The sequence below is a fragment of the Eptesicus fuscus genome, chromosome 7, assembly GCF_027574615.1.
Source record: "Eptesicus fuscus isolate TK198812 chromosome 7, DD_ASM_mEF_20220401, whole genome shotgun sequence".
Classification (NCBI taxonomy): domain Eukaryota; kingdom Metazoa; phylum Chordata; class Mammalia; order Chiroptera; family Vespertilionidae; genus Eptesicus; species Eptesicus fuscus.
The window spans coordinates 101,231,684-101,247,500 of NC_072479.1; the positions used below are offsets into that span (position 1 = coordinate 101,231,684).

A 15,817-nucleotide genomic window follows, 5' to 3' on the forward strand; every position below is an offset into this window, starting at 1 on the left:
GTTCTTGCTCACCAGGCTCATAGCTACATAACCGTGAGTGAATTTACAGTGAAAACTAGGTGTTCAGTGAACGGGACACAATGCCTGCCTCGACAGCTGTGTGGCTTCAAGCAGGCTGTGCCCTCACAGCCTTATCCTCGTCATAAATGGGACAATGTGATAGAGTTGTGAAGAGTCAAAGAGGCCTGGCTGGCGTGGCTCAGTGGTTGAGCATCAATCTATGAACCAGGAGGTCCCGTTTGATTCTCCGTCAGGGCACATGCCCAGGTTTCAGGCTCCATCCCTAGTGTGGGGCATGCAGGAGGCAGCCAATCAATGATTCTCATGATTGATGTTTCTATCTCTCCCTTTCCTTTCCTCTCTGAAATTATATATATATATATATATATATATATATATATATATATATATATATTCACACACACACACACACACATATATATATGTATATAAATAAATAAAAGAATCAAAGATGTAGTAACAGCACACACACACACACACAATGTCTGCCATATGGTTAATGTTCATAAAGGTGAGCTATCAGTATTGAGGACCTCACAGTCAAGTGGGGAGAGACATATGTACAAATAAATGCCTCAAAATATGGGCAACTGTTCAATGCCACCTCCTCCGTGCAGCCTTCAGGGATGTACCCTCAGGCAGAAGATGAGAGGCTCCTTCTGGAAGCCCTGTTGCACTTCGCTTATCTCTCCATCACATCCCTTATCTTGTCGTTCTGTGACTGTTTATTGCAGTTTCTGTGTGTGTCTCACACACTGGTCTGCAGGTCCCCCCAGGGTGGGCATCTGGAAACTCGAATCTGAAATCAACAAGGATATCCCCTCTGGGTTCCATGTAATTCTAACCTTAATTCAGTCCTGCAGTTTTGGCTTCTGTCTGGCTTATCAGGGAAGGCTTCAGGGAGGAGGTGATGGCTGAGCTGGGCCTTGAAGCCTGTGTAGGATTTAGAACAGCAGTGATAAGCATTTCAGAGGTAGTCAAAAGGGGCAAGGGACAGTGCGGCAGGTTGAGACCTAATCTGTAGCAGGGTGTGAGTGTCGGGGATGAGGTTTACTTCCAGCTCCCCCTCTACCACCTCAGGCAAACACATCCCCTCCTTGGGCTCCAGTCTCCCCTCTCAGGTAGCATGTGGTTCTCTCTGTCCTGGAAGCGTTGTGTTGTTTGGGGGTAAGCAAGCCCACCTGCCCAGTTCCGGGTGGATTTTCCAGAACGTGTCTGTATGTATATGTGGGCAGCAGCATGGCCTGTGGGGAAAGGCTTGAGAGAGCTGAGCTATCCTCAGACATAGCTGGGATTCCAAGGGACCAGGCCTCATCTAGGCAGGCTGGGGCTAGGATGTCCTGGCACGCTCAGGGCGCGACTCTGGCCCAGCGAGGACAGAGGAGAGCTGCAGAGCAGCTGCTACTCCTGCACTCAAGCCTCCCACAGGCCTCCTGCTGCCCCAAGCCCCCACTCCTGAGGTCCCACAATGCTCCTCTTGTCCACAGCTCTGCCAAGCTGCCCCCCAGGGAGCAGCTCAGAGCCCAGGGCATGAACAAGGCCCTGAATCCCGGGGCACAGTGGGCAGACCCACATGGAACGTGGAGAATCCCAGAACCTGGCAGTCAGGAAAGCTTAGAAAACCAAAGTCCTAGAATTAGAAGACCGCAGGTGCTGAGCTCCAGGCTGCTGGACTGGAGGGATGGCCCAGTTCACAAAGTCTCCCTCATATTTTCTTTCTTTCATTATAAAGTTCCTAGAGGCCTGGTGCACGAAATTCATGCACTGGTAGGGTCCCTAGCGGCTGCGGCTGCCGGCCGGGGCCTCCCTCCCTTCCCCCAGCTGGCCCCACCCCCTGGTCGAACTCCCAGACGAACTCCTGGTTGAGGGGACAATTTGTATACTACGCTTTTATTATATAAGATACTAGCTTCATCGGTCTTATTCTCGTCTTACAGTCAACTGCTCGTGGCCCTACTGCTATGTGGACAAATTTTCTCTTGTTCATTTGGGACTGTTTTTTAAAATTTTTATTTGGTGTGTGGGGGGGTGATGTTTTGTTTTAAAACTAGAGCCTGGCCCTGGTCAGCGTTGTCCATATACCAAAAGGTTGTGTGTTCCATTCCCAGTCAGGGCATGTATCTAGGTTGCAGATTCAATACCTGGTCAGGGGTGTAAGGAGATGTTTCTTTCTCTCTCTCTCTCATCCTCTCTCCCCCAAAATGAAAAATAATAATGAAAAATAAAACACTCGACAGCCTGATTTGCTTCTAGCAACGCTGAACCACCAACAATGTATGTTGGTATGAGAAAGTGAAAGTGACTTTTTTTTCAAGTGTCTGGTTAACAGAATGACAGAGCAAGATATTAATGATTAATTAGCAACCGAATCTGTTTCCACTTGTATGTGGCACCTAGAGTAGTCAAATGCTCAGAGACAGAAAATAGATTGGTGGTTGCCAGGGGTAGGGGTGAGGGGAGGGGAAATTGGGAGTGAGTGCCAATGGGTACAGAGTTTTGGGGGCAATGGAAATGTTCTAAGTTAAATAGTGGTGACGGTTGCACAGCTCTCTGGATATACTGAAAACCACTGAACTGTATACTTTAAAAGAGTGAATTTTATGCTATGTGAATTATTTTTAAAAGTTGTCTGTTGCCCTAACCGGTTTGGCTCAGTGGCTAGAGCGTTGGCCTTCGGACTGAAGGGTCCCAAGTTCGATTCCGGTCAAGGGCATGTACCTTGGTTGCAGGCACATGCCCAGTAGAGGGTGTGCAGGAGGCAGCTGATCGATGTTTCTCTCTCATCAATGTTTCAAACTCTCTATCCCTGTCTCTTCCTCTCTGTAAAAAATCAATAAATATATTTTAAAAAAATAATAAAAAGTTGTCTGTTATATATTCAAATCGTAGTGACTTATTAAAAGTGAGTCTGTCATACCCATCAATCTCAACCCTCCGTTAACCCCTGCCTGCATTTGGGCAGGTATCCTTTCTTCCTGATGAATTAACATGCCAGATACATGCACCTGGAAATGTTTAGCTACATAAACATACATGACATATAGAGGTGTAATATTGTTTGCAACAATGGGATCCTATTATAGTTGTTATTCTGCAGCTTGCTTTTCCACTTAAGAATGTATTTGCATGACATTCTTTTAATGGCTGCGGGTTTTTCTGCTGTCCAGCTGTGCTGAAACTGAATCACCCGGTCCCTTACTGATGAACATTTAGGCTGTTCCCAGTGCTTTGCTGTGAACAATGAACATCTTTGTATATACATCTCAGGGCCCCGAAGATAGTATTTCTGGAGGACAGAAATACTAGAAACAGGCCTGCTGCATGCAAGGGTGGGCAAATCCCTACCTTCTGTAGATGTTAACATCAAACCTTGGACAGGTGACATCCTCATCCAGGATCTTCCAGCAAGTCAGTGGCATAGAGGGTAGGTGGTGGGTGGAATAGGGCCAGCCAGGCATTGCCCCCCACCCCCAGGAACACACATGCACACGTGGACCCACCAAGTCCACCGGCCTCTGAACAGGTGCAGAATCAGGTATACAGTCCGGGGTTCTCAGGGCAATGATGAAATTCATTTCCCCCACAGCCTCTCCAGGTCCCTCCATGGTGGGTCTGCTCCCTTTTATCTTTCTGAAACTTACCTTGAGATCTGTGTGGGGGAAAAATGTAAACCGTAGGTCGTAGGTCGTGGTTATTCATTCACTCGTTCATTCCCAGCGCTCATTCTGTGTTAACTTCTCCCACCCAGTGGTTCTGTGTGTTTTCATCCAGTTTCTGCACCTCCCTCCTCGCAGCTCTCCTACAGAGCAGGTTGGCAGGGAGCATGGTGAGTGGAAAGCAGGGCACCTTGACCCAGACTAGTCAGGGGCCTCCTCTGGATGCCTGGAGATCCTTGGGCTTCCTTCTTCCTTGTCCCCTTAGCATGCTGGACAAAAAGTCGCAAGAAGTCTGTCTCACTTCGCTGCCAGGATCCTGCCCCGCTACTGGGAGACCTGCAGCTGTTTTGAAGGCCACCCTATCTGTTCCCATGGTCTCCATCACAGCACCTTGCTCTTTTTCTTCTGAGCACCTCCCACCATCTGAAGTAATCCTTGTTGATTTAATTAAAAAAAAATTTTTTTTATTGATTTCAGAGAGGAAGGGAGAGGGATAGAAACATCAATGATGAGAAGAATCATTGATTGGCTGCCTCCTGCATGCCCCACACTGGGATCGAACCCACAACCAGGGCATGTGCGCCGGCTGGGAATCCAACTGTGATCTGGTTCATAGGTCGATGCTCAACCACTGAGCCACACCGGCTGGGCATGATTTGTTTACTTGTTTACTGCCCTTCTTCCCAACTAGAATGCGAATTCCCTGAGGACAGGAGCCCTGTCCTGTTCACCCCCACCTCCCCTGGGCTCAGATGCTCAGTGTTTGTTGAGTCCATGTTTGAATGGGAATGCTGCAGGAGGTCTGGAAAGCTAAGTTTCAAACTGACAACCGTGGCTACTTCTTAGGAGGGGCTGGGATTGAGGGAGAGACAGTCAAGCAGGAACTTTAGCTTTATTTTACTTTAATAATTTTATAAGAATGTACTCACTTCTAATTAATAGTTTAAAAATAAAGAAAAGCACAGAAGGAAGGGCCCAAAGCCCTTTGTCCTAATCCTGAAATCACGGCCTCACTTTGGGCCAGTGACCTGACTTGCCCAGCTGCCTGTGGCTTCTGACCTCACCTGTAAACATAGTCTCTCCTCCCACCGGGACCCGGATTTACAGTCTGCACAGCATTTTTCCATCCATTATCTCACCTGATTACCCACAACCCTGGGACACAGGCAAAACAAAGATCATTATCCTGATTCCACAGGGGTGGGGGGAATTGGGGTTCGTAGGGGTGAGCTGTCTGGCCTGTGGTCACACAGTTGTGGTCATGCAGGTTCTTGCTTCCTATCACGATGAGCTGACTCAAAGAATGAGTTTACAAAACCCACAAATAAATGACCAGTGGGAGCCCAGAGGGCTCTGCCATGTAAGCCATATGGCAATGGGGTCAAGGTCAGACCTGGAGCTGTCTCCGGGGACCTTAAGCTGGCGAGGACAGGATTTTAATGAGAGTCCTGGTGGACTCTGAAGGCCAAGGTGGGTGCTGGTATCAGGGTCCCGAGGCCAAGTCCCCCATATAATGAGGGCACCTGGAACCCTCCTTTCCTGGAGTTGCTTTCCCAGAGAGGACAGGGCAGGTAGGGGGTGGCAGCACAGGTGGTTAAGGGCCAGGAGGGCTGGCCAGGCAGCCTGCCCATGGCAGCCCCTTCCTAGGCAGCCTGAGGGTCCACACTCTGGGCCTAGGCGGTGGCCTTCCAGCCTCAGATCCAGGGGGTGAGGCTGGCCCAGGTTGGCAAGTTGGGGTCCGCTGCCCTGGGTCATCATTGTCTCCAGGGCTGGGGCTCAGTGGACCTTTCAGGAGGGGGGATTCCCTAAGACCACCTCCCTGCTGGATAATTTATTCAAGGCTCAGGTGACAAACTGGGTATGAGGTGCTTTCTATCCATGTTACCACATTTACCAGGTACCAGGTATCAATAGTTATCATATATGCGTGATGACTGAAGGGTCAGGCACATCTTAATCCTCTCAGCCACCTTGTTAGGAAATTAGCACCTCCCCCCCCCACCAAAAAAAAATAAATTATCCCCATTTTTAAGATACAGAAATTGAGGGGTTCAGGGCGGCTCAAGATCACATGGCTGGGTGAGTGGGAAAAGCCAGGATTTGAGGCTGGATCAATATGACTCCTAAATCCCTGTTCTTTCCACGCCCCGCCCCACCCCCAGGGCTGAGGGGTGACAGAGATGACTAAGACCCTGCTCCTTCCCTGGGGTGGGGTGGTGTAGCCACAGACCTATCCTAGCTCAGCGGTGCGCTGGTCAGAGTGACATCACTGCCATGGCCGGGCAGCCAGCCAGTGGAAGGCTGATTCATCTCGTGGAGAGGCCTTGGGGAGGGGTCGCTTCCCAGGTCTTGAAGGGGGAGCAGGAGAATGGTTCCAGGCCAGACACCTCATGCCCTGCCAGACAAGGGCCTGCTTCCCATAGGTCCTTCCCCTCCGAGCCCAGCCCATCACAGTCCTAATCAGGGCAGGAGAGGACCCCAGTGGGGAGGGGGCGACCCCAGAGCCCACACCCAGGGTCAGAATTCTGCAGGGCAGGTGGTCAGGCTCAATCCATCCCCGAGGGGACACCTGGACTGGTGTGGCGGGGAGCATGGAGCCTCCGGGCAGACCGAGGCAGGGTGTTTTGGGTGGTGAGACAGGGTGGAGGTGGCCCTCTGGGGGGGCTCTGGAGTCTGCAGGGGAACTGCTTGATTGGCCTGAGGTGGGGGAGAAGCCTCCCCAAAGTTTCAGACCAGGAAGCTCGGTGGGTTGAGAGACATCGGTGAGGGGGGTTTGTAGGTGCTCAGGCCCAGGCGTGGGAGGGACTCAGGATGGGAGGAGGGGCGAGTCCCGGTGGGCTGCGCGGTGGAGGTGGTGGGCTGGGGGAAGCACGGCGGGGAAGGGCTAGTCTGCGGTGGGTGAGGAGTCCAGGCGGCCCCGGAGTGTGGGGGGTGTCTGGGGATCGCGGAGGGGAGAGGCGGTGGGGTGTCGGGCGGGGGTTGGGGGTGGGGGTGGGGGGTCCGCGTTTGGGGGCGGAGCCGGCGCTGGGTGGGGCGCCAGGCCGCCGCCCCCTCGCCGCTCCCGGCGGCGGGCGGGGACCCAGGCCGGCGGGACGCGGCGCCCGGCCGGCCCACAGCGCGGGGAGCGGCGGCGAGTAGGCGGCGGCCGGCCGGGCTGGTCCGGGCAGGTCCGGGCGGGGAGCCGGAGCCGAGCCGGGACCCCGCGCCGGAGCCGAGCGAGGACAGCAGGCCCGGCCCCGCCTCCTCCCCGCCCTGCGCCCGCCGGTCGCGCCGGAGTTCGGAGCCGCGCCGGGCAGGGCCGCGCCGCCGCCGCCGGTCCTCGGCCCTCGGTCCGCGGGGAAAGCCGGATCGCGGCGCCGGGGAAAGCCTGATGGCGGGGCCGCGGGGCGCGCTGCTGGCCTGGTGCCGCCGCCAGTGCGAGGGCTACCGCGGCGTGGACGTCCGCGACCTGAGCGGCTCCTTCCGGGACGGCCTGGCCTTCTGCGCCATCCTGCACCGGCACCGGCCCGACCTGCTGTGAGTGCCGGCGGGGGGCGGGGGCGGGAGCGGCGCGGCGGGGACCCCCGCCCCCCTCAGTGACGCGGGCCGGCGGGTGGCAGGCGCCGCCCCCAGAGACCGAGACTCCGACCCCGCCGACGGGCCCCGACGCCCGTAGGGTCCCTGAGACCCCAGCCCGGGGCACACCCCGCCCCCCCGGGCCTGGGACCCCGCCCCTCGGGACCCCCACCGGCGCTCGGTTGCCTCCGCGGCGGGCGTTGGGGGGGTGGCCCCGCCCACCGGGCACTGATTTCCGCCGAAGGAACTCCCCCACCCCCAGGTCCGGACTCTTTAAAGGGGGCACCGAGCCCTCTTTGGGGACCCTGTCTTTCCTGCACTAAACTCCTCTCAATCAGGCACACTGGCACCCCTCCCTGTGAGGCATGGAGGCCTTCTCCCTCTTGGGGGGACCCCCTAGCTCTGAGTACAGTGAACCTCACTTCCCTGAGTCCCCCTGCGGTCTTGTCCCCAGTGCCTGGCACTAGGGAGGAGACCTAGGTTACAGGGCTTGGATGGATGGATGTTAAGGCCACAGCCCCGGTGAGGACAGACCTGCCTCCGCGTGTGTGCCCCCAGGTCCTGCTGCCCTCAGCGGGCAGGAAGGCCACGTGGAGGCTCATGGTGTGTGACTGGCAGCCACCGGGTATGAAATGTTTCCTTCCTTCCTTGTCCCCAGCTGCCCAGTGAGGTGCTCATGGGAGATTTATTCAGACCTCCCCTCCCCCAGCAGTGGACTTGGGGCTTCTATCCCAGCTCCCTCTTCCTTGGGTCCTTGACCCTCTCCCATTCATTCATTCATTCATTCATTCATTCATAAAACACTGAAAGTTTACCTGGTGCCTGCCATTTCTGGTGCTTACAGCGCCCCCCACCAAGGGTGCCTGAGCCTGGCAGGGTCCAGAGTCTCTGTCTGCTCCACCCCTAGACCTGCCTCCCCCAGGACAGCACCTGAGAGGGCTTTGAGGACGGAGGGACGGGAGGAGAGGGTGCCTCAAGGATCCCTGGCGCATGCGCTTAGTTTCCTGTGTGCCACGTGGTACAGTGTCTGTGGGTGGTGGGTCGGCCCTGGAGGAGAGGGCTTTGGGGGTGTGGGTGCAGAAGTGAACGGGGTGAGGTGGAGACAGACGCAGGTGGGCCCTGCCTGCGGTGGGGTGTGTGACACCTGCACTAAGAGAGGTTGGGTGCTCAGGAGAGGGGCTTGAAGGACGACGGAGAAGGGCACCCAGAATGGAGTGGAGGGCTGGAGGGGTCTTCTGTTTTGGCTGGGGGGCAGGTGGTGAGGCAGGAGGCAGGGGCCAGGGCCAGGTGTGAAGGGACTTGGGTATCAAACAGTGAAGGCTGCTCGGTCCGTGTTCGGTGCCATGTCCCAGGTGTCCCTTGGGTAAATCACGGGGTCCCCCCGGGCATCAGCTGCCTCATCTGTAAAGTAGGGTTGATGATAAGACTGACCTCACAGGGCTGTTGTGAGGATTAAATGAGGAAATGAGCATTCAATTAACATTAGTTATTATAAGCAGTGTTATTAGGCAGTCCGGGGATGCGGATGCAAGGGTCTTACTCCTTCACTTATTCAACAAGTAGTCACAGAGTTACTGCTCTGTGCTGGGCACGGTGCCTGGCAGTGGAGATAAGAACCAAGTAACACAGGCAAACCCGCACAGGCTCCCACGCCGCTGGGAGGAGCAGATAGAGGCAGGCGCAGGGGTGATCATTCCCCGTGGGAAGCGCTCTGTCAGGGATGGGGCGCAAGGCCTCCCAGATGTCATCTAGTTTTCAAGGGGATAGCAGGAGCCAGGTAAGGGGTCTGGGCCGAGGGGACCCCTGATCAGAGGAGGCACAGGCAGTGCTGCTGGGGACCATGTGCGTGGGGGAGGGCCGGGAGGAGTGGCCGGGAGGAGTGGCCGGGCCAGAGTGCTTAGGGCCTCCTGCTGCCGAAGGAGGTTCACAGGGCTGTGGGGGCCATGATGGCTTCAAGCAGGGGAGGGATGTGGCCGGAGCTGGTGAGGAATGGAGGGCGGCTCCCCTCCTGAGAAGAGATCTAGGATCTCACCCAGGCATTCGCTTGCAAGGCAGGCCAGTGTGGGGGCTGCCAGCCCATTGCACAGGACAGAAACTGAGGCCCAGGTCCCACCTGAGGCCTAGAGAGGACCTCAGCGGTGCGGAGGGGAGGGTCTCCACGAGAGGAGGGTCTGGCAAGCAGCATCTTGAAGTAGTTCAAGCTCCTGGCGCTGTGGGTCCTGCCTCTGTGTGTGTGTAGGGGAGTGCGGGGTGGGGGGCGGGGGGGGGAACTCTGCTGCCATGTTCACTCCCTCTTCCTCCAATCCAGGCACCTTTACGCTCCCTGGAGGGCAGACACCATGTGGGTTTCATTTTTGGGCCCTTCATCTCTCCCAGAGCCAAATAGAACTTCCTGGGCCTTTGAAACTCGCAGAAAATCTGTTACCAGAGCCCAGATGGTGATTAGAGACAGGGGTGGGGGCAGGGTGAGAGGCTGGAGGAAGAATTGTAGTGTCTTGGGGGCCTTTACAGTTTTACTCTGCTGCCAGGACGTCTTCATTCAATAGACGTTTATTGAGTGCCTACTACGTGCCGGGAGCTATGTAGGGTGCTGGCGACATAGGGTGAATGAAGTCCCACCTTCTAAGAACACTGTTGGGGAGACGGAAAGAAGTGGCCGAGACCAGGTGCTTTGTCGCATTTGGTCCGGGTAACAAGCCTTTGTCTTGGGGGCTTCTGCTGGTGTCCCCGCACCCCACTCACAGCATCACAGACCAGGAGGCTGAGGGTTAGGGGCTCACATGGCTTGCTAGGGGAGTTAGGGACCCAGCTGAGGGGAGAAGGAAGCAGCCTGGCCGGGGGTGGCAGAGGGGGCTGAAGCTCTTACACAGCCACCTCCCCTCTGTCCAGTCCCTCCAACCTTGGGGCACCTCCTTCCGGGGTTCTCAGCTCACTGTGCCTGGACTCTGCCTGGAGAGGCTCGGGGTCGGAGGGCTGGGGGAGGGGCGTGCTTGCCCTCTCCCTTGTCTGTGAGGCCGGCCCTTCACCCAGCGCAGACTCTGCCAGTCCTCCCACCAGCCTGGAAGAGCAGGGCCCGGGCCGGGGCCTGGGAGGACGCGCTGCCTGCTCCAGCCTCTGGCCCCCTGCCCCGGGCAGTCAGGCTGCAGTTTTCAGCCATAGAAGGGCAACCACCCAGGAGGCTGCCAGCAAGAAGGCTGGGCTGCCTCTCCTGGTTTCAGCCACTCTGGCAGCCTGGAGCCGGGAGGGGGCGAGGGGGATACATAAAGCCAGCAGGCTGGCCAGCTGTCCCCTTCGGGGTCCCCCAGGCCGGCCCTGCTGCCTCTCACCTGCCTCAGCTTAGAAGCTGGGAAAGCCTTTGCCGCTCCCCCAGGAGAAGGCGCCCCGGAGCGGCCCAGCAGGGCAGCCGCCGGCCAGTGCCTGCCAGCAGCTCTGAGGCTGTTCTGTTTGCAGCCCAGTTCAGACTTGCTCTAGTCCCGGCCCCTTAAGAAACAGTCCTCTTGGGCTGGGTTGGGATCCAGCATGTTGGCGTGGCTTCTCCAGGTCTGACACAGGTAGCACAAGGACCAGGGGTGTGGATTCCCAGGGCCGGCTGGTCCCCCCTCTGCGGGCCTCAGTGTTCTCATCTGAATCGGGGTAAATACCAGCCAGGCAGTTGAAAACAATGTCAATTCAAGACAGGAGCTCAGCACAGCACTGGCGTGAGGCCCTCAATCCACGGATGTCCCTGTTTTGACAAGTATTTGCCCTGGTCTGACCAGGATGTGGCTTCCTGGGGAAGGGCATCCAGATTCGCAGTGAGTTAAGGGATCTTCAGCCAGGAAGCCTGACCTTGAGCCCGCCCCTTCGAGTGATTTGCATCTTCTGCTTGGGTGCCTGAGCTCAGCCTGTGCCCCACCAGGAAGGCCCAGCTCTGCAAGCGTGTGCTGTTGCCTCAGTTTCCTCCCGGCCAGTCCACAGACCCCTCCCCCTGGGATGAGGTCACCCACCTGCCCCTTCCTTGGTCCAGTCACCTCCTCAGCGCTCCCCCTCCCCTTTGCCTCTTGCAGAGATTTTGATTCGCTTTCCAAGGACAATGTCTTCGAGAATAACCGCTTGGTGAGTCCTCCGACAGATGAAAGCACAAGAGGCTGTGGGTGGGGAGGGGTGGGGAGGGGTGGGGTGGGGGTGGGTAAGGGTCTTGCAGGGCAGGAACTGTGGGAGGAGCTGCCTTGCACTGGGGCCCTGGCTGCTCCTGTCCCCACCCCTGCTTCCCTCTGGCCCGCTTGTCCCTGGAGCACCAGGCCATCATGTGGGTTCAGAGCTGAGGGGAGCCCATGCCCACCCCTGCCCTGGTACCCCTCATCCCACTGATGGGCGCCCACTAACCCTGCCTCCTCCCCCCATCCTGCTTTTGGCTGCCTTTGCCCCCACCCCTGCACCTGTTCCCACCCAGGCCTTTGAAGTGGCCGAGAAGGAGCTGGGCATCCCTGCTCTGCTGGACCCCAACGACATGGTCTCCATGAGGGTCCCCGACTGCCTCAGCATCATGACCTACGTGTCCCAGTATTACAACCACTTCGCCAGCCATGGCCAAGGTGAGAGGGGGCGGCCCTTCAGGGAGATGGTCCGTGGCCCTGGGGCTGGGGACGGGGCTGGGGCTGGGGCTGGGGACGGGTGGTAGTTTTCTGCGCTGCAAACAGGCAGCTGGGGCGGCCGCCCATCATCCATGCACTGGATCGTTCGTTCCCTCATTGAAATGCCCTTTACGGGGTGAAGCAGCATGTGTGCTGGGGTACAGCTGTGACCAGGACTCTGCCCTCCCGGAGCGCCCCGTCTGGTGGCGGGGACAGATGACAAGCACAGCAACCCATAACGGAGCAAAATAATATGAGAGGAGACAAAGCGGGGAGGGGCGGTGCTTACCGCTGTCTGAGTTCACCTCTGCACCACCCCCGCTTCCTGTTAGCAGACACTTCCCTGGGTTTTTCCTCCAGCAGGGAAGTGACCGTGGGCAGTTGTGCAGCCTCTTCCCCAGAAGTGACCTTCAAGGCCTGAGAACTGAGAGGCTGGGGAGTTGGGGATTCCCTGGGGGACAAGGGCACTTCTCTGCTCTGGGTCAGGTCACTGCAGCGACAGAGCCTCCTGCCTGGAGAATCCCCATGCAGGACTCTCCTGGGGCAGCTGGCCCAGAGCGGGGAAGCACGGAGCCCAAGGTCACACAGCAGGAAGCAGAGGCTGGGCTGAGAATACAGGTGTCCAGACTCCTGCTCTGGGTCACTTCCGGGTCCTGAGGGGGTGGGCGCCTGGCGCCCCTGCCCCAGTTCCGCCCCGCCTCCGGCCCCTGCTGTCCATGTGGACAGCCCCAGCCCATCTTTAAAGAAGCGTTCTGTCAAGTCAGGTCTTTTTTCCTTTTTAAAAGTAACGCATGTTTGCTGTAGACAAGTTAGAACACAGAAAAGGACATCAAAATTAAAATAATCTGTTACTCCCCTTCCCAAGATATTGCTAGGGATTAATATTATACTTGAACAAATAGCATGATATGTCTTTTAGTAGAAATCAAATTAAAAAGATTTCTTAACCTCTAAGTCTTTGGTGAGAGGCAATAGGATGGAAGTTAAGAGCGTGGACTCAAAACTTGTTATCTGCCATTTACTCTCTGGGCCACCTTGGTCACCTCTCTGCCTCAGTTTCCCCTGGCAGTGGGGATGAGAATAGCGCCCACCGCGCAGGGTTGATGTGAGGAGTAAACGAGGAAATGTCAACCTGCGTGTGGCTCTTATTTAGGACTCAAGGTTGGTGTTATTATGACGTCTTTCTTCCGTTGGTTAGAATTTAGCTTACTTACCTAGAATCACAATTGGCCCTGTCTTCTGGAAGGTTCCCTGTCGAAACCCCCAGGCTCTCTCACCTAAGGTCTTCTTCTGGGGACCTGTGGGGTGGGTGGGGTGGGTGGGGGGCCGTCGATCCTACTGTTGGTGGTCCTGGGTCCTCACCAGGCACCCTGGGGGGAGGGCGCCCTGGTGGCCCAGCTCCCTGAGCTGTGCCTGGGCCTGCGGGGATTCTTATTGCTAAAAGCACAGCTTGTACTTTTCATATAACTTGGCCCCTAAATGCAAACCATTTTTATCCCACCTGCTGCTCAACCAGAGGAAATCCAGCTATGTGTTCCCACCCTGGAGGCAAAGCTGGCTGTTAGACGCCCCCAGATGGGCCCGTTCTGTACTTTCTGGGCCAATGGAGGGATTTCAAGGGTGCTTTTGACTGGACTTGACTCTCACCGGGCCGGGTCACCTTGAACCTGGCCCTGGCCAAGACACTGAAGTACCGTGCCGAGTGCTCAGCCTGTGCCACGCTCTGTGGGTGCCAGTGACCCTGGGCACATCAGCTGACCCCTGACCTCCAGGACCACAGCCTGGTCTGGAGCCAGAGTATGAGTCCAGGACGCCCAGCGTCTGGGAAGTGGGAGGAGGGTTCCAGTCCCACAGGCTGGCAAAGGCAGGTGTCATCAGGATGAAGCCCAGCTTCTGAGTGGGGCCCCTGAGGTCCTCCCCACACTTAGCTCGAGCCACTCATGGCCCCAGTCTCTTGTGCTTCTTGAACACCTCACATTCTTTTTGTTTTTAAATGTTTTTATTGATTTATTAGAGAGAGAAAGGGAGAGGGATAGAGATAAACATCAACGAGAGAGAAACATCATCGATCGGCTGCCTCTTGCACACCGACCCTGAAACTGGTTCGACCGGGAATGGAACCAGTGACCTCCTGGTTCATGGGTCAACGCCCAGCCCTGAGCCACACCAGCCTGCACACATCACGTTTTGTACTGCTAAGTCTCTTCTTGGTGCTCCTCCGGCCCCAAACTCCATGTCTGTTCCATTTCTTCCACCCCAGCACATGCTTTCCGATGGATCCTCTAGTCTCCACATTCTGCCTCTAAGCAGCCTGCCCCGTTTTACTTACTCCAGGTGCTCGCGTCACCCCTGCCCCATGTTCAACACAAGACTGTGGCCACAGTATCGCGATTACTCCTCTCTCTGCCCCTGCAGACTGTCTCTGTTCACACTGCATGGCTCCAGCACTCACCACTCATGGAACAAATGCCTATGGCGCGCCTGCTGTGTGCCAGGCACTGTGCTAGGGAGAGAGCTGAGAGTGAAACACGCACAGAGCCTGCAGTCTATTGGATTGGGGGTGGGCAGTGAGAGAGGGGGGAGAGAGAGAGAGAGTATGAGAGAGAGAGAGGGAGAGAGAGAGAGAGAGAGATGAGAGAGAGAGAGAGAGAGAGAGGGAGAGAGAGAGAGAATGAATGAATGAATTGTAATACGGGACATAATGTTGGGAGAGTCCAATAAGGAAACAAAGGTAATGGATGAAAGCAGTGGGAACAGGGAGTGGTCGGGAGGCCCTCTCCGACGAGGTGACGTTTGAGCTAAGCCTTGAGAAGGAGGGGAAGGAGGCATGTGAAGATCTGAGAGGAATGATCCAGGCAGGAGGGCAGCAGGGGCCTGTGTGCTTCCGGGAGTGAGGGGAGAGGAGACGAGGACAGATGGGGTCCGAGGGGCTGGGACTTGAGTAGGCGGCTCGGCTTCCAAAGTTTTTTACCACGATTCACAGTAAGAAACACAGTCTAAGTTCATGCGCACATATGTGACTGAAACAAGTTTCAGGACATGATCCTTCCCCTGACACAGTGATGCACACGGATACTTTCTATTCCGTTTCACTTTTGTTGTTGATCTTCACCAGGGGGTATTTTTCCTTGACTTTTAGGGAGAGCGGAAGGGAAAGGGAAAGAGAGAGAGAAACATCGATGAGGGAGGAACACACAGCCATTGGTTCCTCCTGCATGAGCCCCGACCAGGGCCGGGGAGGAGCCTGCAACCGAGGTACATGCCCTTGACTGGAATTGAACCCGGGACCCTTCGGTCCACAGGCTAACGCTCTATCCACTGAGCCAAACTGGCTAGGTTTTTTTTTTTTTTTTTTAAATACTTTTATTGATTTGAGAGAGAGAGAGATATAGGAACATCAATAATGAGAGAGAATCGTTGATCGGCTGCCTCCCACATGCCCCATACTGGGGATCAAGCCCGAAATCCAGGGATTCGAGCCCTGACCTTCTGGTTCATAGGTCGACGCTCATTGAGCCACACCAGCCAGGCTATTTCATCTTTTAAATGTGCTAGTTGCAGTCCCCAAAATTGATTTCAGGGTCCATTAATGGACTGTGACCTGAAGTTTGGTAATTTTAGACCACAGTAAGGAACTTGGGTCTTATTTTTTAAATTGTCATACAGTAAAATGGACTTTTAAATACAGTTTTCTGAATTGGGGTGTTTATTTTAATCCCTGGGTACCAAGTAGGTGCTTAGTGAATGTTGCTGAAGGAATGAAGGAGTAGATGTTGGGGGAGGCTGGGTGGGGTGGGAGGGTTTCTCTGGTGCGAGGGACAGCAGGCAGGTTCTGGGCCGCAGCTGCCCACTGGGGCGAGGGTAGGGCAGCTCCTTGCGGGCCCCAGGGAGCCAGCCATGTTCCTGATCCTTCAGGCCAGCGCCCTGCGGTTCCTTTTCCTTCCCTCCAGCCCCCGTACCCCGGTGGGGAGG

The 15,817-nt window shown here is 56.1% G+C and overlaps 1 protein-coding gene across 2 annotated transcripts in view; it reads left to right on the forward strand.

The window, feature by feature from the left end:
* The first annotated feature begins 6,809 nt into the window (after positions 1-6,809).
* The window catches only part of MICALL1 (MICAL like 1), a 25,400-nt gene continuing 16,392 nt past the window's right edge, over positions 6,810-15,817 (forward strand). The window contains exons 1-3 of one of the 2 annotated variants that reach the window (XM_054719505.1): positions 6,810-7,193; positions 11,279-11,327; positions 11,665-11,806. In XM_054719505.1, the coding sequence (XP_054575480.1) occupies positions 7,048-7,193; positions 11,279-11,327; positions 11,665-11,806 (337 nt within the window). In that variant the 5' untranslated portion in view covers positions 6,810-7,047. Of the gene's footprint in view, positions 7,194-7,386; positions 7,858-11,278; positions 11,328-11,664; positions 11,807-15,817 lie in introns of those variants that run through there. The other variant, XM_054719506.1, reaches the window with a different exon arrangement.